This window comes from Elgaria multicarinata, chromosome 2, assembly GCF_023053635.1.
Source record: "Elgaria multicarinata webbii isolate HBS135686 ecotype San Diego chromosome 2, rElgMul1.1.pri, whole genome shotgun sequence".
In the NCBI taxonomy this organism is placed as follows: domain Eukaryota; kingdom Metazoa; phylum Chordata; class Lepidosauria; order Squamata; family Anguidae; genus Elgaria; species Elgaria multicarinata.
Window position 1 is genome coordinate 39107386 of NC_086172.1, and position 25404 is coordinate 39132789.

General features: G+C 40.4%; 1 protein-coding gene across 1 annotated transcript in view; it reads right to left on the reverse strand.

The window, feature by feature from the left end:
• Positions 1-1951: 1951 nt before the first annotated feature.
• The window catches only part of OSBPL6 (oxysterol binding protein like 6), a 104992-nt gene continuing 81539 nt past the window's right edge, over positions 1952-25404 (reverse strand). Inside the window, exons 15-27 of the mRNA XM_063116319.1 lie at positions 24590-24697; positions 21697-21834; positions 19935-20022; positions 17448-17701; positions 14474-14611; positions 14097-14160; positions 13691-13769; positions 12715-12859; positions 10193-10337; positions 9446-9572; positions 8704-8826; positions 6791-6895; positions 1952-3609 (exon numbers count right to left, since the gene is read on the reverse strand). Of these exons, the coding sequence (XP_062972389.1) occupies position 3609; positions 6791-6895; positions 8704-8826; positions 9446-9572; positions 10193-10337; positions 12715-12859; positions 13691-13769; positions 14097-14160; positions 14474-14611; positions 17448-17701; positions 19935-20022; positions 21697-21834; positions 24590-24697 (1515 nt within the window). The 3' untranslated portion in view covers positions 1952-3608. The remainder of the gene's footprint in view (positions 3610-6790; positions 6896-8703; positions 8827-9445; positions 9573-10192; positions 10338-12714; positions 12860-13690; positions 13770-14096; positions 14161-14473; positions 14612-17447; positions 17702-19934; positions 20023-21696; positions 21835-24589; positions 24698-25404) is intronic.

Genomic DNA, 25404 nt, shown 5'->3' on the forward strand with positions numbered 1-25404 from the left:
AGGGGCTGTGGGTTGAAAGCAACACTGGTTTGATTAACACTTAATTTTGATTAGTTTCCTATCATTACAGATATTTTTTTCCTTTGGAAGGAAAAGCAAAAAATAGATGGTTCTGTTGGACAAGGATTATTTAGTTCTTGGATATTTCCATTAACGCAATGCAGCAAAAACGTTGTGTGAGTGGTTTGCTTACATCAATGGTTTTTGTACTTGTGGGGACCTTCAGAGTAGATAGAGTTCAACCAAGACAATCCTAAGCATGTTTACTTAGAAATAGGTCTTGTTAAACTGTGTGAGGCTTTCTCTCTAGAAAGTTTGCTCTGGCTTTCAACCTAATAGCACAGGATGTCTAACTCGCCAGTAAGTTTCACTAGGTTTAAGGCAGCTTGCCTACAGGTGTATATGAGATTGCAGTCTAAGTCATCCTTTTGGACTACCAAGGGTCTCCTCTATGTGAAACAAGTAAGCCTATCATCTGATCCTCCTAACATAAGCTTATAGCAACATAAAACACATGGGCAGTTCAGTTCAGAGCTGAGGGCCCCAGGGCCACTTTTACGTTGTGTTTTAAATACATAGATTTAAAACCATGCCACGCATATGCAAATAAACACTAGATTTCCACTACTTGTATAACATAGGTAAATGTACCAAGAAGTCACGATTGGCCGTGCTCTGCCACAAGTCGTTGCAAATGTGATTGCCATTGCATAAAATGTGTGAAGAGGATTGAGCTTTAGACACACATTTTGCATCAACGTTCTACAATTTTGTAAATGGAGCTTCTGAACAAAAAGCAAACTTAGTAACTGGTTATGTACTTTTTAAAATACCAGAACCACTGCTGCAGCAACTTGCTCACGGAATCTGCCTCTTGAGAAATAGTTTTTCAGCCACACTGTTATCATCTGCCTTGTCTAGTTCTTTACAATGTGGTGATAATCTATATAAACATAATGGCCAAAATTTCACATTTTGTGTGAATGTTTATATTGTAACATACCATTATTGAGTAAGTTGATACCAGATAAATAATAGCATGCTTATTTCCATCTGAAAGCCTGTCCCTAGTTTCCAATGGTACATTTCTTTCTTTGGGTAATAAACATACAAAATGCTCTTTTCTTGGCTTCCATTCTGATAGCACCATTTTATTTTGGTTTCAAGGAGGCACAGGACATGTTTTGTATCTGTCATGTATAGTTGTATGCAAAGCAATAACCAAAGCATTCTGGAGGGCTAGAAAGCAATGCTCACACTTCATGTGGTTATCTACTAGGAAACATGCACCTCTTGTTCGGGGACATCTTTTTAAAGGTTATGGGTAGATTGTCATATTCAAGACATAAGACCACTGTGTTTGCTGCCCAGTCCTTATGCTTGCTTACTCAGAAGTCCCAACTTGTTCAATGAGGTTTACTCCCTAGTAAGTGTATTTAGGATTCCACCCTTAAAGGGTTGGATCCAGACTTAGTCAAACTTATAGCAGAGTCACTGAAATTAATTGGATTCAGGTTAGTCCCATTGATTTCAATGCATCTACTCTAAGTATGACTAAGACCCCGTTCAGAAGACACCTTAAACCATGGCTTTAACCATGGTGAATAAAGCAAGAAACCTTATTCGCTGTGGTTAAAGCCATGGTTTAAGGTGTCTTCTGAATGAGCCCAATGTCTGGATCCAGCCCAATGATACTTGCTGTTGCCTTCAGTATCTCACCCCCAGATTCAAATCTCTGTTCAGCTATTAATCTCACTAGGTGATCCTGGGCCAGTTACTGTCTCTGCCTAACCTACAGGGTGGTTGTTTTGAGGATAAAATGGGGTAGGAGGAAGCATTTAGACCACCCTGAGCTCATTGGAAGAAGGCTAAAATAAAGACTAATAAAGTTAATCAGAAAACTTTTTTTTAAAAAAAAACCAAAGTGACTTTAAAAAGTAGTTGGTGTGAATTTATTGAGGCCTGTTTTCTTACAAATGGAACATTCCTCTGTACAACATTCATTTGAAGAGGCATAGTTCTCCTGCATTTTGGTAGCACAACATAACACGCAATCCAATTAAGTGATACATACATGTTGAAAAGAACCATGAGTCTCTGGAACAACACATTTTCTTCACTGCTACGACAGTTCCCACTGTCAGGGGAAGACACTTTTCTAAGTAAACTGTCATGTTTTTTGGGCAGTGCAAACAAGCAGATTAACCGTGCATTCCTACGCGTGCTTACTCAAATGTAAGGACCGCTGTATTCAGTGGGGCTTTACTCCCATAGAAGTATGAGTAAAATTGCGGCCTAAACGATACTTAAAAGTTCACATGTATTCTCTTACACCCTGAATACCACTTCTTTCAATTAGGACCACAGGACACAATCTAGTAAATTGTGAGTTTATGGAATTTGTTAGGCATGATCAATGTCCCATTCCACTGCTTTCAACATTTGTCAAACTTCAAATGAACATTTACTGGATTGTGCTCATGGCTATTTTTAAAATACAATTCCATTTCCATCATGATTCTTCAGCTACCAATTTTCTGTTAGAATTTAACAAAATACTGCACAAAATGTAGCACATAGTTTGATAATGTTGCCTTGTTCTATTAGAATAAACATAAATTAAACTCAACTAGTTATACCTTTCTTTACAGACATTTCCTGGTAGATAGGATAAGCAGCAAAACAAAACAATGAAAGGTTACAGGGAAGCATTTCAGTGCTTAATTTGAGGGGAACAGAACTCACTGAACAAAGAATTGGGAGTACAATTCATTTTCCACTGAAGTAAATAGGGAAGCACCTGTTCTTTTTAGGGTGCAATCCGATGTGCATTTGGGAATCAGTTCCACTGAACTTAACAGGATTTCCTTCCAAGTAGCTGGGCATAGTATTGCACTGTTAATAGTTAATAAAACTGCTTCTTACACGCCACGGAAAGAAATTATTCCCCATTTGCTACCATTCTTAGAAACACAATGATGGCTGATAGGAAATTTATGGACCTCAGAAGTGTGTACTGGTAGCCAAAATGTCATCTTTGTTCACTCACCACACATATGTATTGTAAAATGTAATTCAAAAGTACCTCTTTTTGTATCCACAGCCACTATTTGCAAACGCTTTTTAAAGCTATAAAATCAACCTGTAAAGACTTGAGAACCCCACAGAAAGTCTGTTTACTACATTGAGTGCCCGACATCCTGGTTTTATTTTTTCTGTTGGAAAGCTGTTACAGAACACCTAAAAAGCCCTCTACTAGAAGCACCTTGACAGGCCTTCTAGGCCTTTCCCATAATCTAGAAAGCCCCCACCTTGCTCTTTGCCCCTGAATCTGCTGGAGTGCCTCCAAAAACTTGTCACTGACATGTGGTTATTGCCAACTTTGGGGTGCATAATGGAAGAAATGGAGGGGAGAAGTCTACTGAGGAACAGGGGCATGTAACAGAGATCAGTGAGGGAACATGATGGACTTAATGTAGTGACTTCCAGTGAAAAAGCAGCATTTTAACAAGGAAGCAAATCATACAGTCAGACTGTCTTCTGGAGATTTTCCTGAAGCTTGCAGGAGAGGGAAGAGGCTCAGGGTACAGAAGAGCTCAATTTTCCAATCTGGAAATTTAATAAAGAAAAGTCTGCATCATATGAGTTCAATCATTTGCAGAAATACATAATGTTTGCATTTCTGCCTGATAGGATGTATATTCCCTTAAGTGAGTTATATTTTTTATTTTTAAATGTGTTGTTTTATTTAGATTTTGCATATTTATTACTAATGTATATACTGCTTGTGTGTGTTTTTCTTTTTAAAAACAATTTGTATAGTATTTTTGAAAAACTAAAAAAAATGCTTAAAGAAAAGCATGATAATTCATGACGCTGAGGGCAAATTTACATGTTACCTCTGCACGGTGGATGATGGCAAACCCACTTACCTCATGACTGGCTACATTACATTGGCTATATATAAAAGGACCAATCACATATGTTGCTTGGGTCACATGGGGTCTTCTACACCAGTTTGTGCCCCCTATGAGTCATAGCAGGGGAGGCAAGTGTTTTGGGCAAACAACATGATAATCTCTTCCTGTATGTAACCAATGCAATGTGGAAACCCCTTTTGTGGCAGCAGCCATGCTACAGAGACCTTACGTGAATTGGTTCAGATAAATTCCACAGCAAGGGATGCGTGATTGCTTTGCATGATTGGAATCCATGAATATGTAGTAGAGTGGCTCTGTTAATCTGGCATAAATACTGTATACTTTGTCTAGACTTCATTTAGCACATTAAAAGCAGCAGCTCAAGTCAAGTGCTACACTGAAATGGTTTCAAGAATCTCCAAGTTCTGAAGGAAGTGGCTCAGAGCATCATCAGATGGGTGGATTTTCGTGCGTCCCTACCGTCGCTATGGCCTCCTGCTGCTGTCCCACAATAGCAACGGTCTGTGTACAAAGGGAGAGAAAGAGGAAGCAGCAACAACCACATGGCCCATTCAGGGGCCATTTATATCGTGCCGCTTTTCCTGCACACAGCAGGAAATGGCGGCACAGTCCATTTTTTAAAAAAAGGACAGATTAAAAGGGGTTTATTTTTTGATGGAAAAACGAGCGGAAGGAATGGGAGACGTGTGGGTGGCGGACATAAGTGGGCAGTAGTTGGTTTACTTTTAATTATCATTCCCATAGCAAAGAGTGTTTGGTTGGATTCGGAGAATTGCAGGGAAGAACTGAGATGAGCAAATATACTGGATAAATGAGATTGTAACCACAGTCTAGAGAAAGAGATGGCCCCGTGCTGGCCCCCTGGTCTGGAAGAGTCTGCCAGCACCTTTCAGCCTTTGCATTACAACTCCAACAAGTAGAGGTCTTAGAAAATAAAAGCTGATATTCTGAAATGTTAGCATAACTTTTACTAGAGAGCACTTTTACATTCAAGATGTGATCACTGCTATGTAGAATTCTAGACCCCCTTATGTTTTAAGCCTTCGTCAAATGAAGGCGATCTTAAACTGCATGTGAAGCCCAGAGAGAAGTTGTGGTTAGATGTTTAATCCCCGTACAATGTTGTATATTCAAAGTGCTTGTAACACTGGGAGGGAAAACTATACTTTTTAAACTATGTGTTCCTTTGATAGATGTTCTCGTAGAGCAGAAATTATGGGCTTGGGAGGAAAAAGATAAGTAATATGTAGAATATTTATGTTAAATATAATTAATTTGGTTTTGGGAAATCATAGTAAAAGCTAGCCACTTCTATGTCTCTATGGAAGCCTGCCAATAATGTATGCTTAAGAAGCAGTATTTAAAGGAAAAATAAAGCATTTATAGAATTACGTGCCATGTATATACAGAAATATTGTTTTGAAAATATATACAAGAAAATCATTTCTGTCATCAATGCCCAAAATATGCATGTAGAGTTAATTATGTCACTGGGCATGAATGAAAGACAAGATTTCATTAAAAAGCATTAATGTTTGTATCTAATAATATTGATATCAGTAAAACATGCCAACTTCACTTTACTTTGAGAGAGAAGTCATTCAGGCTCTTTTCACATATACATCAAAATGTGCTACATAACAGCCACTTAGGTTTTGCTTCTTCATCCAAAAATATAATTGCTTTATGAAAAATGGTAAAATATAATTTTGCATAAAAAACATATTAGCAAGAGGCAATCAAGAACTTAGTGTGTGTGTCACATTGCTTCTCCCACCAAAACTACAAACAGCCATGCAACGAAAGTATAGCATGTACATAAGGGAACATGAACATATATGTATAGTGTGCGTGTTATCAGGATGATCCTCCACACACCCAGGAGAGAAATGAGACACTTTTCAAACATCATTTTGTGCTTAACACTGGTAAAAAGCTTCAGGGAATTCTAATCGCATAAAGACTTATTAGAAAATGAGACAAATTGTGAAGCGTGGGAAGTCATGGTAAGAGATAGTATATTTATCACAGCATTAGGCATCGAGAATACGACCTTGGATTCATTTGCCAAGTTTGTTACAAAATTAGCCATTTTCCTTTCAGCTTGACCATACAACCAAGTCCCCCAAAGTTAAAGCATGTAGCAGTTGATCACTTTCCCTTTACAATCCATTTAGGGTTTGTTTTCTTTTAAATAATACACTTCCTCCATTATTTATAATATGAACAAAATCCTAGTGCTTTAAAAATCTGCCTTTCACAAACGTCTAAGAAGAATACATATTTTAAAATGACAATGTACAACTTCACATTGTTTTTTTTTAAGGCATGAACAATGGCATATGAATGGGAAGAGCTTCCAGAAAAGCATTGTGTCTTTTTTCGACATGGCCAGTCCAAGCACATCACACCAAGAAACTAACCTGAAGCTAGAAATGAACAAGTATTGTGACTCAAGATTCAATCATTGCATGTGTGAACATTCTAGTAGACATGTTTGTTAAAACAGAACTTGTTTTATTTTGGAACTCTCCGTGTCTATTTTAAGCACCAGATACTCTTCAAAGTATCTTTGGCTAACTCAGTACATGCTTCTCTTGTGCTGCGTTTCCTGTGTCTGAATTGTTAAAGTGTGTGTAATTTCCCGCCTTAATTTAATTACTGTTGCAGAAATGTTCAGGGTATGGGCTAATGCACTTTTGGAAGTCCATTATAAAGATGAATATAAAAGCAAATGGAAGGTTTCCTGCAGACCCACAAACCACCCTTAGCTATAAGAAACATGTTGTGCATAGTTTTTCTTTTCTTTTTAAGAGTGATATGTTACTAGATCTACATTCTCAGTTTACCAGAGTTTGAGGGTTTCTACTTTACTAAAGCCAGGATCCTTTCGGAGTTCCCAATATGAATCATTAGAAACCCAAGCTTCTCTTTGATTGGCATCGATAACTTTTCTGCAAATGTAAAACAAAGGAATTGCTGTTAGACAAAAATATATTCAGAAACTGAAAAGCAACAACAATAACAACAATATAGAATTGCATTCCCATTCAGTATATTGCATTCAGAATCCTTTTTAAATAGCCCAAATCCCACCAAATTATATAATTTGAATATAATAGACAATGGCAACATTTCAGCTTTGTTAAGTGGAAGCAGCCTCTGCCATTTGATAGGTAATGGAAACTGCACCCATGCAGACCAATTTGTGCAGTGTAACACACTGAGCTAGGAACACACTCATGGAAAGTGCCTTCTGCATGTATAAAGTACCCAACTGCTTCAAAGTGTTAATGTTCTATCTTTGAAGCTCAAGGATTTTACAATAATATCAAAGTATTGGAGAGCTAGTGTGGTGTAGTGGCTAAAGTGTTGGACTGGGAGTCAGGAGATCTGGGTTCTAGTCCCCACTCAGCCATGGAAACCCACTGGGCCTGTCACAGACTCTCAGCCCAACCCACCTCACAGGGTTGTTGTTGTGAGGATAAAATGGAGAGGAGGAGGAGGAGGATTATGTATGCCGCCTTGGGTTCCTTGGAGGAAAAAAAGCGGGATTTAACTGCAATAATAAATAAATAAATAAATAAAATCCAGAGTCACTTTAGCAGACGTCTGTTAGCCCAATGGGGCTTTCTTCGTCTCTCCTCTTCTCTGCAGCCCTCCATGTGGTCCAAATGTCTGTTCCAGAGGGTTTCCAAGCTCTCTTGAGTAGATTCTGATGGTGTATGTTGGGCTGTGGAGGGAGAGGGACTTGCCCCCTTCCGCCGGTTCTGCTGAAGGAAGCCATTCCCTAAGTGGAATGACACCACTGGATCCAGCCCCCACTATAAATAAACACAATTTCTTTGCCAGTGTTTAAACCCAAAGAGTTTAAAAACACATACACTTCTCATCTGAACCTTTGGGCCAAAATTATGTGAGCTACAAGGCCCCAGTTAAACAGAGTCTATGATCAATCATAATCTGTAATCAATTTTCTCCCTTAATGCTGTTTCCTTTTTGTCAATTCCCCACCATGTGAATGACGTAACTCATATTTTTCACGTAGCATAATGAGTTTCCCATGCTGAAGTTTTTTTAAAAATTGTTGTAAATATTTTATTAATATTAGTTGTTACAACATAGTCTCTACAGCTACCAACTCCTTACTCCAGTTTAAAAATGCATAGACCCCATTCAGACAACATGCAAAACCATGCTGCTTAACCACAAAATGGTTACTGGAATGCTTAACCATGGTTTATGGTGTCATCTGACACACGTTTTCTCTAACCATCTGCCCTGTTAAGCTCACTAAGGAGAACTTAACCACAAAGGGTTAAAAGTGTTGTCTGCAAGCATTCCGCATGTGGTTAGATCAGCATTAACCACAGCTGAACATGGTTAAGCTAACCACAAAGCCCAGAGTGTCGTCTGAACCAGGCAATACTGTGAATAAAATAAAGAATCATCTGTTTAAACTAGAGGTGGGCAACTTTGGGGACCACTTTCGAGCCCCCAGAGCTCCTTACCACCACAGGCTGCACTCCTGCTACCGCAGTGGTGCTGGAAAAAAAAGGGGGGGGGCAGTTCACAAATTTCAGCAGCAAATGGCTATGGAGCAGTAAAATAGACAAATTTTACCTTGTTTTCAATTTCAATTTGTCCTTTTTACCACCCTTTTACTTTTTGTTGTTGTTGATGGTTTAAACCTTCCTACTTTATTGCCAGGCTGGTGCTATATCTGTTAGGAGGAAATCAACATATTTCTGAATTTACATACTTAAAAAATTTTGGTACGTGTTCCATATTGTTTTCTTCTAAGTAGCGTCTCCGATTCCTCTGGAGTTCTTCTATTCTTTGCTTTTCTGATGCTGCTGCTTCTAAATCCCCTTCTTCTAAAAGCCTTCAGTAAAGCAATTGGATCATTTAGCGGATATCAACATACAAGCAGTGGAAGAAAAACAACAAAATCCACAGACAAGCAACTCACATTCCAGATAATGTATTTGGATAAAATGAATAGGACTGTCACTCCATTAAAGAAATCTTAATGCGTTAATCTTGAGTTTGAATTTATTATTTTTATCCCAATTCCTTGGTAAAATAGAACAAATGCTTATGAATAAATCTGATTATTTTGAACAGCCAGCATAATTCTTTTGTTTTTGGAATATGCACTCACATGTCAATGCAGGCACCAACTTAAAAGAGGCATTCCTCTGTGTGTGTGTGTGAGAGAGAGAGAGACAGACAGACAGACAGACAGACAGACAGACAGACAGAGGAAGGGGATGCCTCTTCTAAGATGATGCCTGTCTTAAGCACTTTTAGTAAGCACTTATATTTAAAAAAATGCTTCCTGATTAATTTGGGGGCAGCCTTTTAGTTGATGAAAAGGATTTTAAGCAATTCATGAAGCAAATTAATAGAGTGAACATTGCAGTCCTGACAATTAATACTCTACCATCACTACTCCAAAACACTGAACATATTAGGCATTGAATAAAGAATGTCCTTCTTGCCTTTGATCTGGCCGGAATCGTGCATCTGTCACTGGAAGAAGGTCTTTCAACGCAGGGTCTAATTCATTCAGCTCAATAGCAAACCTTGTAAAGCCATAATAACGTTCATAGTTGGTTGGCATGGAGCCTGCATTAATAGGCAAGGTGAAGTTAGTAGTTAGTCTTTGTGAACAACAACAACAACAACAAAGAGGTCCCTTTATGCGGAAGGAGGTGCCAAAAAACAACAACACCCCACCTGCCTGTTACTTCTGATAGTGCCTCTAGCTACTGGTGATACACATGCATTTGACAAACACCAAGCATATATACTGCCAAAAGATGGCTGGCATGGTCGATTCTCAGAGCTCTAATCACTGGTCATGGGGCAAATTAAGCCCTGCTCTATGTGTTACTGAGCAACCACTGGAAATGGTGTCTTACACATACTGTTGCCATTATATATACACAAGGCTTGAGTGCCACATGGTTCTTCCTCCCAGTTTAGGGCACTTCCAGACCAGCACTGCCCATTCACTGGGAGACAAGTGATACTAGTGTGGATACTAGTGGTGGACCTCATCTAGATTTGATAATGGAAGGAAGCAGGGCCAGAGTGGAGGTGGGCAAGAAGAGGTCAACCATGGCTCCATATACCCAGTCTTTCTGGAGCTACTCCAGGCTACCATTAATTGATGTAGCACAAATTCTGTATCCACTGTACTTCTCCCCATGAACTGTTTAGCCATATGGCCAATACATTTTTACCTGGCCTCCATATACATTTTGCTGAAGGCCCAACCCCACAGTATAGTCCTTCATGCCACTTTCCAAAGAGGCGATGCACCACTTTCCCTTCTTGGTCCATGACAATGCCTTGAACTTCATTCACATTAGAATTCCAGTAATTCACCTGAAAACGAATGATACAATAATTCACCTGAAAATGAATGATTCATCTAAATCATCCTATTTTCAGGTGTTCAGACTATGATTACACATAAATATTCAACAAGGTCAGGGTAGCTAACACAGATCTACATCCCTACACCCCCCTGTCCCCACCAACATTTGGGCAGTACCAATTAGCTAATAGAAAGGGGGAAGCAGAATGATTCATTCTCAACCCCTCTAAAACAATAGTGCCACACAACTGTTCAACTTTTCACATGCTGTCCTCAGAGAACGACTGTAATAACATGCCTAGCCCATCATACTGGTGTGTATGTGTGTGTGTGTGTGTGTAGCTGCAGGAATCAGAAATGCCCAGCTCTGTGTTATGTGCTAGATCTCTGACCAGAAGGGAGTCTGCTTCCACATGCAAGTCACACTTTCTAGATCAGGAAAAAGTTAAAATTATTACAAAAAACTAAAGGGCAGTAATGACAGGGTTGTTTTAAACACTTTTCAACATTATTTTAATCTTCTTTGTAAAGGGAAGCATTTTGTAGAACAGATTCAGTTCTTCCAAAATATCAGTCAGGGGATGTAGAAGAAAATAGTGTGTGTGGAAGAGGACCCTGGTTAGATCTCTACTCCCCAGGTTTCCACACACTCACACTCTTTTTGCTTCTGCATTTTGTCCACTGATGGCAAAGTTGTCACTTGATTAAAGAAATGTTAAGGCACAACCCTTTATATGTTTAGACAGAAAAATGTCCTACAATTCCCAGTATTCCCCAGCCAGCCATGCTGGGAGTTGTAAGACTTTTTTCTGTCTAAACATGCACTGAATTTGCACCATTAGTTGAGCTTTAGTCAGTTAACTAATGGATTACATCTATTTAAATTTGCATATGAATAAAACAAAGCTTCTGAGGGAAAAAGCATACGTTATTTGTTTTTAGATAATGCACACAAATGTCACAGCAGGCAACAATTTAGACTGGGGAGACCTTCCAGATATTGGGCTCCAATTCCCATCAACCCCAGCCATTGTGGCAGTGGTCAGGGATGATGGGAGTGGGAGACTAATGGCACCTGAAGGCCCACAGGTTCCCCACCCATGTCTTAGAAGACACATCTTCTGTATTCTTTCCATTCATTGCATTTCTATATTGCCCAGTAGCTAAAGTTCTCTGGGCAGGTTACAGAGATTAAAATACATAATTTTAAAACAGTTTACATACAAGCATATGGACAGCAGATACACAGAATCATATCCAAATAATTTTTAACAGTTTACAATAAGATATCCCATGACCTGAATAAGAAACCTTATCAAATCCCCAAGAGTAGAGGAAGGTCCTAACCTAGTGCCAAAAGAATAAAAATGTTGGCGTCAGGCAGGCCTTGCTGGAAAGTTCATTCAATAATTGGGGGACCCGTGTGTGTGTGTGTGTGTGTGTGTGAGAGAGAGAGAGAGAGAGAGAGAGAGAGAGGGAGAGGGAGAGAGAGAGAGAGAAGGGGAAATATTTTTCTAAGATGATGCTTGCTACTCACAGGTTTGTATGTTCTTGTATTAAAATAGCTCTATGTTTGCATATGTTATTTTTTAAAATGGCTGTCTATGGAATCGGGGAGAGAAGCACCTTTTTAGCCAAATATTTTTAAATTGATTCATCTAAATGATTAATCAACTAAACACTGCATCCTTAATCTTCATTTGATACTGTCTTGCATCAATTAACAGAGCCTTTTCAGTGGGACTTCATCATAAAAAAGAATACACAGTCATAGGACATAAAGAACAGAAAACTGGAAAGAGCAAAACACAAGCCAAAGTGGGAAGGGGAAGGTTTGCAGATCCAGGACTAAAAGTGAAATGGTCTTAAAATTCTTTCACTAAACCATTGAGCCACTTTGTACGTCCAGCAGCCATCTCCAGAACCAAATTCCAGAGTCAGCTGATCAACTGTATAGAAGCTTCAAGACAAACACATTGCAGAACAGTACACTAGACGAGATTCTCTCTGGTTTCCCCACACCAAAACCATATTTCCCTGCAAAACATCAGAAATATTCAGAGTGCTTGCGAGTTTGTGACCTAGCAGCAACTGCATAGAGGCACAGGCTGTACAAATGGTGCATCCAACGTTGAGGAGGGAAATGTCACCACTGCAATTTACATGTTCAGTTGCAGCTAGTGAAGGGGCTATATTTTCATCTCCCCACACCTCTACCCCCGTTGAAGCACCGGTTTGTACAATTGTTCCTTCTACCAATCCCACCCAGCTAGTGAACCTGCCAGCGGCTCCCCTGGGTACTCCCCAAAAACCACTGTGTGTGGGGTGCACCAGTTGTATAAATAGCCCTTCCTCTGTTAACAGTGAGAATCATAGAAAACTTACCTTGAGAAATGTGAGTTTACAAATACAGACACTGCTTTTTGTGTTCCTGATGGTTATTTCTCCATAATGTTCTATCCATCTCCTTCCACTAAGGATATTGTGTATGCAAGTAGTGACTTTGTTCCATACGTAGCAATCACCATATCTAGGAAGAATATTAAGTGAAATGACTATGCTTCAGAAGTACCCTTTCCTAAATCACTGCATATACTTATTAATACTACCTTAGCAATGGTGAAATCAAAATTAATCTGATTAATTAAAACATTTACACCCCACCTTTTCACCACTATTTCAGGCCCCAAAGATTGCTTACAATTAATTAAATCAATAAACCGTCACAAAAAAAGGATAATCAAAACCATAATTGTATAAGAACAGCAGTCTATAACACTATCACCACTGATTTCTAAAGCCTGGCTAAATAAAAATGTTTAAATCCAGTTCAGTTATGAAGCAAGATCCTTTCAAAATCACAGCTTTGGATGCTGGCTTGTTTAAACTAACCATAGTTATTGTAAACCACGATCGCTGATTCAGATGAAATGGGAAGCCTTGGCTAATAAAAGTTTTCCTCTCAGTTGTGAGGCAGAAGGAGATGTGGGGGCAAATGCCTGACAAAGAATGGCATTCCATAGTCTGGATGTCAATACTGCAAAGGCCCCATCCCTAGTAGCCACCCACCCACTGCACTTCTGAAGGTGGTGGTAACTGGAGCAGGGCCTGTACAGATAATTTAAATTGATTGGCGGGTCCAGATGGGAATAGACTCTCCTTTAGGTACACTGCTGATGAATTCCTTCTCTCATAGGTAATCGATGTGGATAAAATTTGTTCCACCTCTGCATTAGAAGTTCCAGTTTCTTTATCAGTTAAATTATTTTTCAGTGTGATTGTAGTGCCTAAACTAGTTCCATGACACGGCTGTTCAAGGGCGAAGAAGCAATTCAAAGTAAAGAACAAACAATCTGCTTACTTTGGAATCGTTACATTCAGTGTTCCAATTGGCAGTATTTCCATTGATTTCCCCCAGAATTTGTTTTTCCACCGGATATCTGAACAACAGAGCAAAGATTTAGAAACCTACAAATTACTGAAGCTCTACATAAACAGTGATCTATTCATCTCCCTGGAATATAATGTGATCTAACACAGCTCTGTTCTGAGAAAATATTTTATGCTATTCCGAAGGCAGAAAATTATTCATTTTCTCATTTCTTGTTATCAAATAAGAAAATGGAAGACCTACAAATAGCAGGCTTCACAACTATCTTAAACTTTTAGGTAAATTTCAAAACAAAACTATACATGTAATTATAATCTTTGTTTCGGTTTTTTAAAAACTAAATTTGATCTTTAGGCTTGTGAATTAAAATATATACCTTGCCAAAACACAAAATTCTTTGATTCACAGTGACAGGCAGAAATGGGTGGGTGGTGGCTAACCTGAAAAAAAAAATTACGGTGGCGAGGAATTGTACAAAAAAAAAAGCCAAAGACTTTCATTTTTATCATCACTGTAATAGATATACCACAGATCTGTGCAAAGTACATGAATACAAGTCTGCAAAATTTCTGCAAAACTGGCTTTAGCTTTACAGTGTTACCTAATACTTTAAAACAAATATATTTTAAATATATCTTAAAATTAAAATATTTAAATTCATATCAGCAAAAGATGAAATGCCTTAACTAAAAAACAAAGACACAAATTAAAATCACACTGCTATTTAAGGGCCTCTTTTGGAACAGATTTTACCTGCTCTGAGAAAAATCGAAATCCTTTGTCTTCCCTAATCGATTCAAAAGTCTCGCCAAGCACAGGGTTAAAGGGCTTGCTTCCAGCTCTATAATAAGTGGAGGCATATCCTGAAGTTGCAAAAGCAGCGATAAGGACCTAATTAAAACAACAAAACTCTTAGTTAAGAAACTAGTTGAAAAATTGTTCTCTGAATAATACTGGATTGAGAAATGCAGGGATTACACATACAAATGTATTTGTTTTTCTTTGCCCTTACTGCTTCAATGGCACTAGCTGTGTTGTTGCAATAGTAGTATAATCACCGTGCCAACATAACAGAGAAACGGGAAAGTATTCCTGCAGTGGGGGTAGGGGTGGGGTGTAGGAATGCCAATATCCATTGGGATCTGTTCCTAACCACAGTGGTTGTCTTTGTATTCCCCATAAATCATGACTTATTCGTGATGTGTACAAGCTGCAGTGAGCTTCATGCCTGCACATTCTATTCTCCCATTGATTCTCTCCATCTCCTGCTCCCAAATGGCTTTTACTTTCAGTTTTAGGCCCTTTCTACGCCTTTGATTTTTCCTGGGATCATCCCTGGATTCTTCCTGTGTGTCGAAATGACGCACAGGGGATCCCGGGAGCAGGCAGGGATGATCCCTCCATTTTCCCAGGATAACTGAGACCTCGGTTATCCTGGTTTTTCCCGCAGGCCCAGGATGATCCCAAGGACCACAGGCGGTGTGGGCGCCCATCCCAGATTCTTCCCTCCTCCCTGGGAGTAGCAGGGGTCAGCAGAGGGAAGGAGCTGGGCCGGGGGGAGTCCAGGGACATCGGGGGTGGGGGGTGCACGACATCCATCTTCCGTTCCAGGATGTCGTGCTTCCATTTAGACACCCAGGGATGATCCCAGAAGCAGGTAAGTCCGGGATTGTCCCCCTTCCCTACCTAAAGGCCCTCATAGCTTCCTGCTCCAAATCCTGAATCCTGGTTTAACCCTTACCAGGATCAGTTTTAAAACAAGCCAATTTCAAAACATAGCTTATGAAGCTGCCTTGTATAAATTAATGCTTAGTTATTGAAAACCGTGATCCCTGATTTGGGTGAAATGGGAAAGAGTGGTTATTAAAAATCAGAAGTGAGCGTGAGGCTCACTGTAGTTCCCATATGTCACAATGAACTATGGTGAACTGTGATGTGCGAGCACAGCCAATATATCTCTTCCTGCAAATAAGTGTTCCAAACTCACTTCAGGACTGGGATTTTTTTGCTACTTTATCTTGGGATCAGATCTGATAGCATAAGCAAAGGACAGGGGCTGCAATCTGGAGACCCTTTGGTGGGAAAGCACACATATCTTCTAGTCCAGAGGTGCTGAACCTCAGGCTCATGGGGCAAAATTGGCCCACGTGGGGTCCAAATACAGTCCTCCAGGATTTCCAAATGCCCATGACCCCTTCGCTTTGCCCTGGCCCCATCCCCTTCCCCCTAACCATCAGTCTTTTGGTGCTTTCCTGGTGTTTGTAGTTTTTCCCCTTCTAAAAGATTGAAATGGCTCTTCTAAGGCTTCATTACTGCCAGTAAGAGCTTCAAGTCAAAATACGCCACAAAGGTTTGGTATTTTGGGCTCTACCCACCCGTGGAGCATGGCCGCTGAAAGTTTCACTGAGAACTAGAATCCAGTCTTTGGGCTGAAAGGTTCAATATCCCTGCTCTAGTCACACAAGTCTAATCTTAGTATTCCCCTTCATGCATTCCTGAATTGCACCACCTTGACATCCTCATACAAGTGAACTTACTCCAGATTGAGAACTTTTGTTTAGATACTTTCTAAGGTGCTGAGAAAAGCTCAAAAACTAGTCTGCCAGTGACGGTAGTGCCAGACACACAAAAATTAATGAATGTGTTCTGCATAATTAGAGAAGAATAAGAGCACTTCCGCCTCTCTGAAGATTTATCATTCAGAGATGGGACCCATCTCACATTGTGTTTCGATGTATTTCCCAGACACATAAATTGGAACACTACTATTACGTAAATATGATATAGAGAAAGCCCACCAGGAATTTCTCCTATGCAAATCACCTTCAAATGAAAGGACTTGAGCAAGAGCCATAAAAAGGGCAAGCAAAGTGGAATTTCCCAGTGATTTGCTTCCTGTCAGAACGTAGCCGGCTTATGCAGATGTGTCTACTAGCCTTGCAGTTCACGATTATTATTAAAAAGTTTATTTTGCATGCATACAGAAAAATGGGTGATCATTCTGTGAAAAATGGAAGCCGTAGTATTTTAAAACTACTGACATTTCCTTACTGTATTCACTGTTCCAGGTGAACACAGTAGCACCACATGCTACTAACACTAAGTGCCCGTATCTCACATTACCTTAGCAACGCGGGAGCAACTGGAACCTGGCTCTTCCTCACACCCTGAAGGCAACATCAGAAATCCCAAGCCATATGGAGCCCATTCGGTAGCTTCTTCTCATGACAGTATCTCTCCTTCTGGAAAGCAGGGCGATAATAGCATGGAGAGAAGCCACAATATCCGGGACTTCTGACATTACCTTTAGGATGTGTGAAGTCACGAACTGAAGAGGTCCCTAGGCCACAAAGGGAACATGAGCATGGATCTGAAGAGTCACTTCCTACGATACTCCACTCATTTTCTTACATGTTTTCCATGAAATTTTTCTAATGACAGAGGAGGAGCTGCAATTTCACTCAAGTCCTTTCCTCTGAAGTTACACTACTCAAGAAAAGACCAGCTCAGTACAAAAGAAGGCAGCTTGGTGCAAGGGTTGTATTACAATCAGAAATGGTAACAAGATTATTTCTTTTCTTTTTTTCCTCTTCAGAACTCAGTTTCGCTGATTTGTGGTAAAATTCACCCTCATTAGGTGAGATTACAATGAAAGGAGAATTAGAGCTCTAGGTGAAGGTAAGGACATTATAGAACAAGCAATGCTGTGCTCTCTCACGATTATTACCATGCGTTCGTAGGGGTCATCAGATTCAGCAGCCTTGTCCAAGAGTTCACTATATTCTAGTTCTTCACAAAGGTGCTGCAAAGTATTCAGAGGCTCATTTAGCTCTACCGGCATGGATACCTTGGAGAGATCCTTCCCAATGTTATTTCTCAAAATGTTCCATAGGTTGATATTACTAGTATCAGGACAGGGGGTTGGGAGACACGTCCTTCGCCCATTTCTGAAAGCACCTCCTGTTAGTTCACCATTAAGTACTGGAAGAGAAACAGAATAGCATGAATGTGAAATTTGTCCATAGATGGAAATCATTCAATCAATAGAAATTAAACTACTGATGTCTATTTGAGTTAGATCTATATTCTATTAGTGCAACGTAAGGCTTGTAGGCCAACTGCAGTCCTCTCCCTATTTGTGGTCATCTCACTTCTTTGAAGGAACATTTTAATCTAAGGCGTCAGGTGGGTTCCCGTGTCACTACATTCATGTTGTTGTTTCTCCTCTGTAGACTCAAAGGTTTGTGGCAGAGCTGGTACAACCTTTTCCAGCCTACTACAACCAGCCATGCTACATGGCCTGCCTATCTGAAGCTGAACCAAGCACCAAGCACCTAAGAAAACATTACATACAAAAGAATTCCAGTTAAACAATCAAATAAAAGACAAGAAAAGGACGGGTGCTTCCAGAAGGGCTTTTATTGTGAAATTGCATCATCTTTCATGGAATGTTGTGGGGGCCGAGGTGGTCCAGATGTTGCCACCTTCCATTTGCAACCACCCCATGTTTTCCTACTATTTCTTCCATCTATTTTCATACCACAGAAAATCTCTTAAGGGGGACAAGATGGAATAGCTGCACAATGTCTTTTGATTGGTAACGGTAGGAGCTTTCTGAAAGCACCCTAAGAGCAAAAAAAGGGGTGTGTGCATGTGCTTAATCTTTTCTGTTTGCCATTTTACCACTCCAAATGGCTCTTCGGTAATTCTTCCCACCAACGGGGTACCAAATATGCGTTTGGGAAGGGCTTTCAACATGCTGCATCTCTGCTCCAAATAATCTCTTTTCGAAGCAGATGTCCCTCCTTTAAAAAGGGCAAGAGCATCAGGGCTCTGTCATACACATTGGCATATGATATGTAGTTAGATCCTTGCTTGCTTAAAAATGAAAGCCTTGTTGTGCTGTTGCCACTGAAGCTTAAAAAGTAAACACACAGGGGTATTCAAAAACAGCACAGAGAGAGAAAGAAAGAGAGAGGGGGGAGAGTCAAAATAGAAAGAGTAAAATGGGGAGGTGGAAATGGGGAATAGAGACCTGTGGTGGAGCAAAATGAAGAAAGATTCTGTGAGTTTTGAGCAAAAGTGGAGGTAATGGGTTACAGAGAGAACTGTAGAGTGGGGATAAAGAGAGAAGGGTGTGCTAGAAAACCTGGAAGTGGGGAAACAAAACCAGAAACGTAACTGAGAAATGTTAGGTGGAGAGAAAGAGAGAAGACAATCTGCCTGGAGATAGAAAAGGAAGGAAGATTAACAAAAAAGATGGGCTGAGAGACCTGTAAGGGATGAGACAAAAAAGGGGATTAAAGAGAATGTTAAATGGAAATGAACGAGTTAAAATGGAAAGAAAAAGCCTTTGCTGCAGATAACAGTGATACAGCTAATTTAAGTTAGTAAAAATGTAAAAGTGGCTATTAGAGTGATTTGAGTCATGTTGTGGTATTTACAAACACAGTCTTATCAGGTCTGTCTGGGAAGCCAGCCAGCAGCAAAGCTCCTAGTTGCCAGGAGTAACAGGCAGAGATAAGCGATTCCCAGCAGCAAAGATTCCCAGCAGTCAAAGTCCAAAATCAACGTCCAAAGTCACAGTCTGAAGTATGGTCCAAAGGTCCAGTCACAATAAAGCCCAAGGTCTCAAATACAGGAAACACAGCGTGGATAGCAAAACCAGAAATGTCACAACAGTTGTTTGCTGGTGCCCGAGTGCTTCTTTGAAGTGTCCTTTTATCCAGAGCCTTAGCCTGGTCCCACCCAGCTCCAGCTGTGGCTCTTTAAGGAACCTTCCATCTCCACCAGCTATAAAAGAGTGGTGTTCACAGAGCTGCATTTCTGGCCTGCAGTCGAGGACTTTTCCTTGCAGGACGGACTTGCTCTCTGCGCTTCAATTGTTGTCTTTGCCGAGGGCTGGGTGGATGACTCGCCTCTGACACAGAATCTGCACCATCGGAGATTGGAGGAGGATGGCCTTCATGGAGCTCTCCGGAGGGGCCTGCTTCCTCATCAGCTGCACATCCCGTCTCCTGCAGCAACACTGCCTCAGGCATGACTTCAGAGAAAGGAGAGTCCACAACCCCAGGTAAGTCAGGTTCTTCCTCAAAAGAAGACTCCTCAGGAGGAGCCATGACACATGTTCGAATAAAGTGTCTTTATTTATACATGCATACATTGCCTAAAAACACACTTGTTTCTCAAACTTAAAAAAACAACACCTACGTACTTTGCCGAGAAATATTGTCTGCGACACTGGTGTTGTCCTCAGATATGTTGTCACTCACATCACTGATGTATGATTCATCATCAGAAGCCTAAAGAAGAAAATGGAGATATCATCATCATCATCATCATCATCATGTTTTCTTGCTCATGGCAGTTTTTTTAGATGGACATGCTAGGCTTTGCCAAGTCATGCTGTCTTTTACTGATTCAAAGTGAAACAAAGCCCTATGAAGAGAGACTGAAAGAACTGGGCATGTTTAGCCTGGAGAAGAGAAGATTGAGGGGAGACATGATAGCACTCTTCAAATACTTAAAAGGTTGTCACACAGAGGAGGGCCAGGATCTCTTCTCGATCATCCCAGAGTGCAGGACACGGAATAATGGGCTCAAGTTACAGGAAGCCAGATTCTGGCTGGACATCAGGAAAAACTTCCTGTTAGAGTAGTACAAAAATGGAACCAGTTACCTAGGGAGGTTGTGGGCTCTCCCAGACTAGAGGCATTCAAGAGGCAGCTGGACAAGCATCTGTCAGGTATGCTTTAGGGTGAATTCCTGCACTGAGTTGGGGGTTGGACTTGATGGCCTTATAGGCCCCTTCCAACTCTACTATTCTATGACTATGATTCAGGAATCTCCTGACAATTGAGCATGTTTTAAGTATGATTGCTTTCTTGATGTTGGTGTAGATGTGTTTTGATAGGCCGAGCTTCTAAAGGTTTTTTTGGACATCTGGTGGACAACATGTAGCTCTCCAGATGTTTTGTCCTACAACTCTCATCCCTCACCATTGGCTGATGGGAGTTGTAGGCCAAAACACCTGGAGAGCCAACAGTTGCCAACCCCTGCCCTCAGATGCATTCGCATAGCCACAGTTGGCACTCACAAACTGGTGTTGCAGCACGAAACAGGGAGCAAAGGAATTGTTTCTAGAAAAGGCAGGGATGATTTGCCCTGATGGTGGAAAACTATATTTGAAGGCTATAGATCTCATGCCAGTCTTGCAATCATCTTTCCTCAGCTATGACAAAAGATCAGGGAAGAATGGCCTCAGAGCCCAGCTAGTTAACAGCCTAGGAATAACAAACAGCTTTACTGAGTCAGGACTAACTTGAACTTTGAGGCTTGGATAAGTGTTCAGGTCTGGAGGGACTGAGGAAGGAGACAGGATACTACTGACGGATTTAACTGCCTATATGTTCTGCCCTAAAGGGTATTTAACATCAACTTTTAAAAGAACAGTGTCAAATGCTCATGGACGGATCTTTATAAGTGCCTGTAATTATTCATTGTATTTTCTATTAGGTTGATAAGCACTGATAGACCCCACTGTGTCTGCTTCCTAATTAAGGGGTAGCTTTCAGCGGAGTTTGGCAGAACTTTGGCTTTGATCTGAAGGCAAACAGCTCCTTCACTCTGGAGTAACCCAACTAAAATCAACGGCATTGTTCTTGGGAGTGGTAGTAATAATGCATTATAACGTTTCAGAGTATTCAAATAGCTTCACATACATTATCTCAATAATTCCTACAACTCTATGTGATAGGTTAGAATCATTATATTGCTGAGGGTGAGAAATAGTGGCTTGCCTAAGGCTACTGATTTACTTCATAGCTGAGGTGAAGTTTGAATCAAGGACTTCATGCCCAAGCCTTTCTAACAAGGGTCAAAAGTCCAGCATCTTAGTGTGCTGTTACTTGATCCTGAAAGTATTACAGTGATATGGCACCACAAAATAAAGGCTAACGCTCCTCTCTGTTTCTAACCTCATTTTCTGATGAGCTTGCAGACAGAAGCACCTCTTGTGCGTCAAAGAACTCAGAGACCGATTCAGACATGGAGAGCCTGCTCTCATTAGAAACTTGCTGGGAGAGTGGGAGATTGACATGGATCTTTTCACCCGTCTGTAAAAGAAAAACAAACACACACGCATATGAACTCCAAATGTTGCACGAAGGGCCTGAGAGCTCATACATGACAGAGGAAACTCAAGATCATGCCTGCCTAGTCAAGATAGTTTAGTGTACAGACACACTGTTCCTTTCCTGCATAACCTTTTTCCTTCCCTGCATTTTCATTCACACAAAAAAGCAGAGATGCCCCCACGAGCCTGTCAATCTAACAAACAGGGAGTTTAGGATGAAAAGAAGCCAAGACAACAATAAGGGCTTCTGCAAACAACTCCTTTTTCAGGATGCACTCGTAACACTTTTGAGGCGGGGGATAGAAATAGATGCCTTCCCTTAAGATTGTTCCTCTGCTGCAGGGGAAACCAGCTTTCTCTAGCATTCAAACATATGTTGTGTTTGATGGCAAAAGCATAAAGCTGCCCTTATTTGGCAAATTCAACATTCAAGTAAAAGGTATATAACCTGGTTGTGCAACTGCCATGGGCATAATCCCTTATTCTACATCCTGCAGGTTTGGTTCTTGTTTTTTTAACACACACACACACACAGCATCTGCAACAAAATGTTGCAGTGTATTCTCAGTCCTGAAAGGAGTGCTGGAGTGTCCTTCTTCAGGGTTTGAACTAGCCGTTCCTACCATGCTGGGCAATTTCATTCTCCCACACTCCCTCCATGCTGTGTTCCATTGCTTTATTTTCCCTTTTCCAACTATCACTCCATATTCCATGGCTACTGTACATGCTCAGTTCTCATTGGGCTGCATTTTGGATCAAGCCTGATCATTCCATTCTGAGGAATGTCCCTCTAATTAACCCAGACAAAGGATAGGGACTAGAAAAGCCCCCAAATTCCAAAGGTGGCCCAGGGCTCTCCTTGCCTCTGAAGCCCATAACAAGTTTTAAACAGCAATTTATCCTTTTATATCAATTTATACTGTGCAAAGATTCTTGATCCCACTTCCCACTCTATACAGCTGGCTTCAAATGAAAGAAGCTGAAACAAATTTAAATTTTTGTTGATGTTAATCAGCAAAACATATGGTAATGTTACTTCTGAAATGGTGGAAACATGGGAAAAAAGGGGGAGGGGAGGACATCACAGAAAAACAGTAGAAGGTGCCCAACAGACACCAAGGGAGGATAGGGAAGGAAGAAGGCCAGACCCTTCAGATGTTTTGCTGTGGGTTATGGGCTTGTTACTCTGGGCAAAAACATCGATTAAGCAATTTGGGCAAGGAAGCATAATGAGCAACAGGTATTCTTGCAAATCTAACACATGGACTAATACATTTTACCTTTCATCTTTCAACATTCAAAACATAAGTATCAGTAACAGGTTATAAAACACGAAGCAGAGCCAATATAAATGGATAATTCTCACAGTGGAGGGTGCAGGAAGTGCCCCCCCAAAGATCTGTATTGGGAGGGGCTGGTGCTTAACTTGTTCCTAAATGATCTGGAGTTGGGGTGAGCAGCAAGGTGGCCAAGTTTGCAGAAGACAGCAAATTATTCAGGGTGGTGAAAAGAAAATAAACAAAGGATCTTTGCAAACTGGGTGACTGGGCATTAAAACGGAAAACAAGTCTAAAGCAATGCACATTTGGGCAAAAAAATCCAAAGTTCACAGTTGCATTGTTGTGGTCTGCGCTGGCAGTGACTAACTAGGAAAAAGATCAAGGAGTCATTCCATGCAAGGGGTCATTAGGAAAAGGATCAAAAATTGAAAAGAAAGGGGAAAAACTGCTGCCAATATCGTAATGCCTTTATACAAATCTACAGTTGAAATAATGTGTACAGTTCTGATTGCCAGAGGATTCAGGACAGACAAAAGGAAGCTCTTCTTCACACAATGCATATTTAACCTATGGAATAAGCTTCCCCAAGATGTGATGACTACCACTAGCTTAGATGGTGTTAAAAAGGGGTTATTTATTATTTTTATTTATTTATTTACAATATTTATATACCACTTTCTATCCAAAAGTTTTCAGAGCAGTGAATAACAAATAAAATAAAAGAATAAAAACACCATATTAAAAACCACATTTTTAAAAGAACAAAGTTCTCATAAAACCATAGCCAATCATTCTGGGAACACTTCCTGAAACAACAATGTTTTCAGGAGGCGCCGGAAGCAATCCAACATTGGCACCTGCTTGACTTCCAGGGAATTCCATAGGAAGGGGGCCACTACACAGAAGGCTATTCTCCTGGTGGCCTCTAATGGGGCCTTAGGTCCATGTGCAACCTCCAAGGTTAGGCAAATTCATGGAGGATAAGGCTATCTATGGCTACTAATCATAACGGCTATATGTAATATGCCTCTGAATGCCAGTTGCTAAGGAACAATAGCTGAAGAAGGCTATTGCCCACATGTCCTTCTTATGAGCTTCTGTAGGTACCTGGTTTTCCACTGTGGGAAAAGGCTGCTAGACCAGATAGGCCTTTGGTCTGATCCAGCAGCGCTGCTCTTATGTTCTTATGGGTTCTGCTACTTGCCCAATTATTTACAAATGGCTAATTCATAGTCTTTGAATGCTCACACCAAACCTTCCACTTCTCAGAGGGATTTCCAAAGGGAATCCCGCATGAACCACAGCTCATTAATTTCATGAACATTACCAGAAAATGATCTAAAATTAGTTCGACCCACTACATGCCAGATTTGTCAAACAGAATAATTTCATCATTAGGGATAATGAGTGGGATTTGACTACTGTAAATCCATTAGAGCAATGCCAAAGTCTTACCTCATCAGGGCTAGGGATAATATTTACACTGACAACCTGATCACAAATAACAGCCTCTGTATGTATTCTGTTCAAGCGACTCCTTAGTTCAGCATTCTGGTTGAGAGCCTTAAAATAACAAAAATTGAATATCTAATTTAAAACGAACATGACAACATGAAGTAGAGTCAAATCACTGCTGTACCATATACTTGGGCCAGAACCACAATGTTCCTATACTATGAATGGTACTTTTCAGAAACTAACATCTCCTCTGACATTAGTTTTGGATTCAGAAGCTGTCTTTGGGTATCTTTCCACTATTAAGGTTTCTCCCAAAGAATGCCAGTAGTTTGATGAGGATCATAAGAATTCCTTGTTAGTGATCCATAAGCCCCCTCATGTTAAGCAAGTTTAAGACCAAAGACAAGATGTGAGAAATGCATAGACAATCTTTTTCTTTTCTTTTTTAAATGAAATACAGCCATGATGGGCAGTGAATCTGATTGGAGCAGTGTTGGATGGGAGGGCAGTCCTTAGTCCTTTCCCTATAAGGTATTTTTTCCAATCAAAACCACCTCCCAGTTGCTTTTGCACTAGTGGAGGAAAATATATGGTGTTCCAATCTGTTTTCACCTGTGCGAAAAGAAAAGTGGGGTGATCCAGAGAAAATGCCCATGGAAAAAGGATTAAACGCGCCTCATTGCTGCTTGAGCCATTTCAAGGTCTTCATTAGACTCCTGTTAAGAAAAACTTACAAGCTCACAAAGATAGTATCATCAGTTTGCACAGGATGGTGTACCAGCTTCCTTCAAAATAAATATGTTGGCAATAGT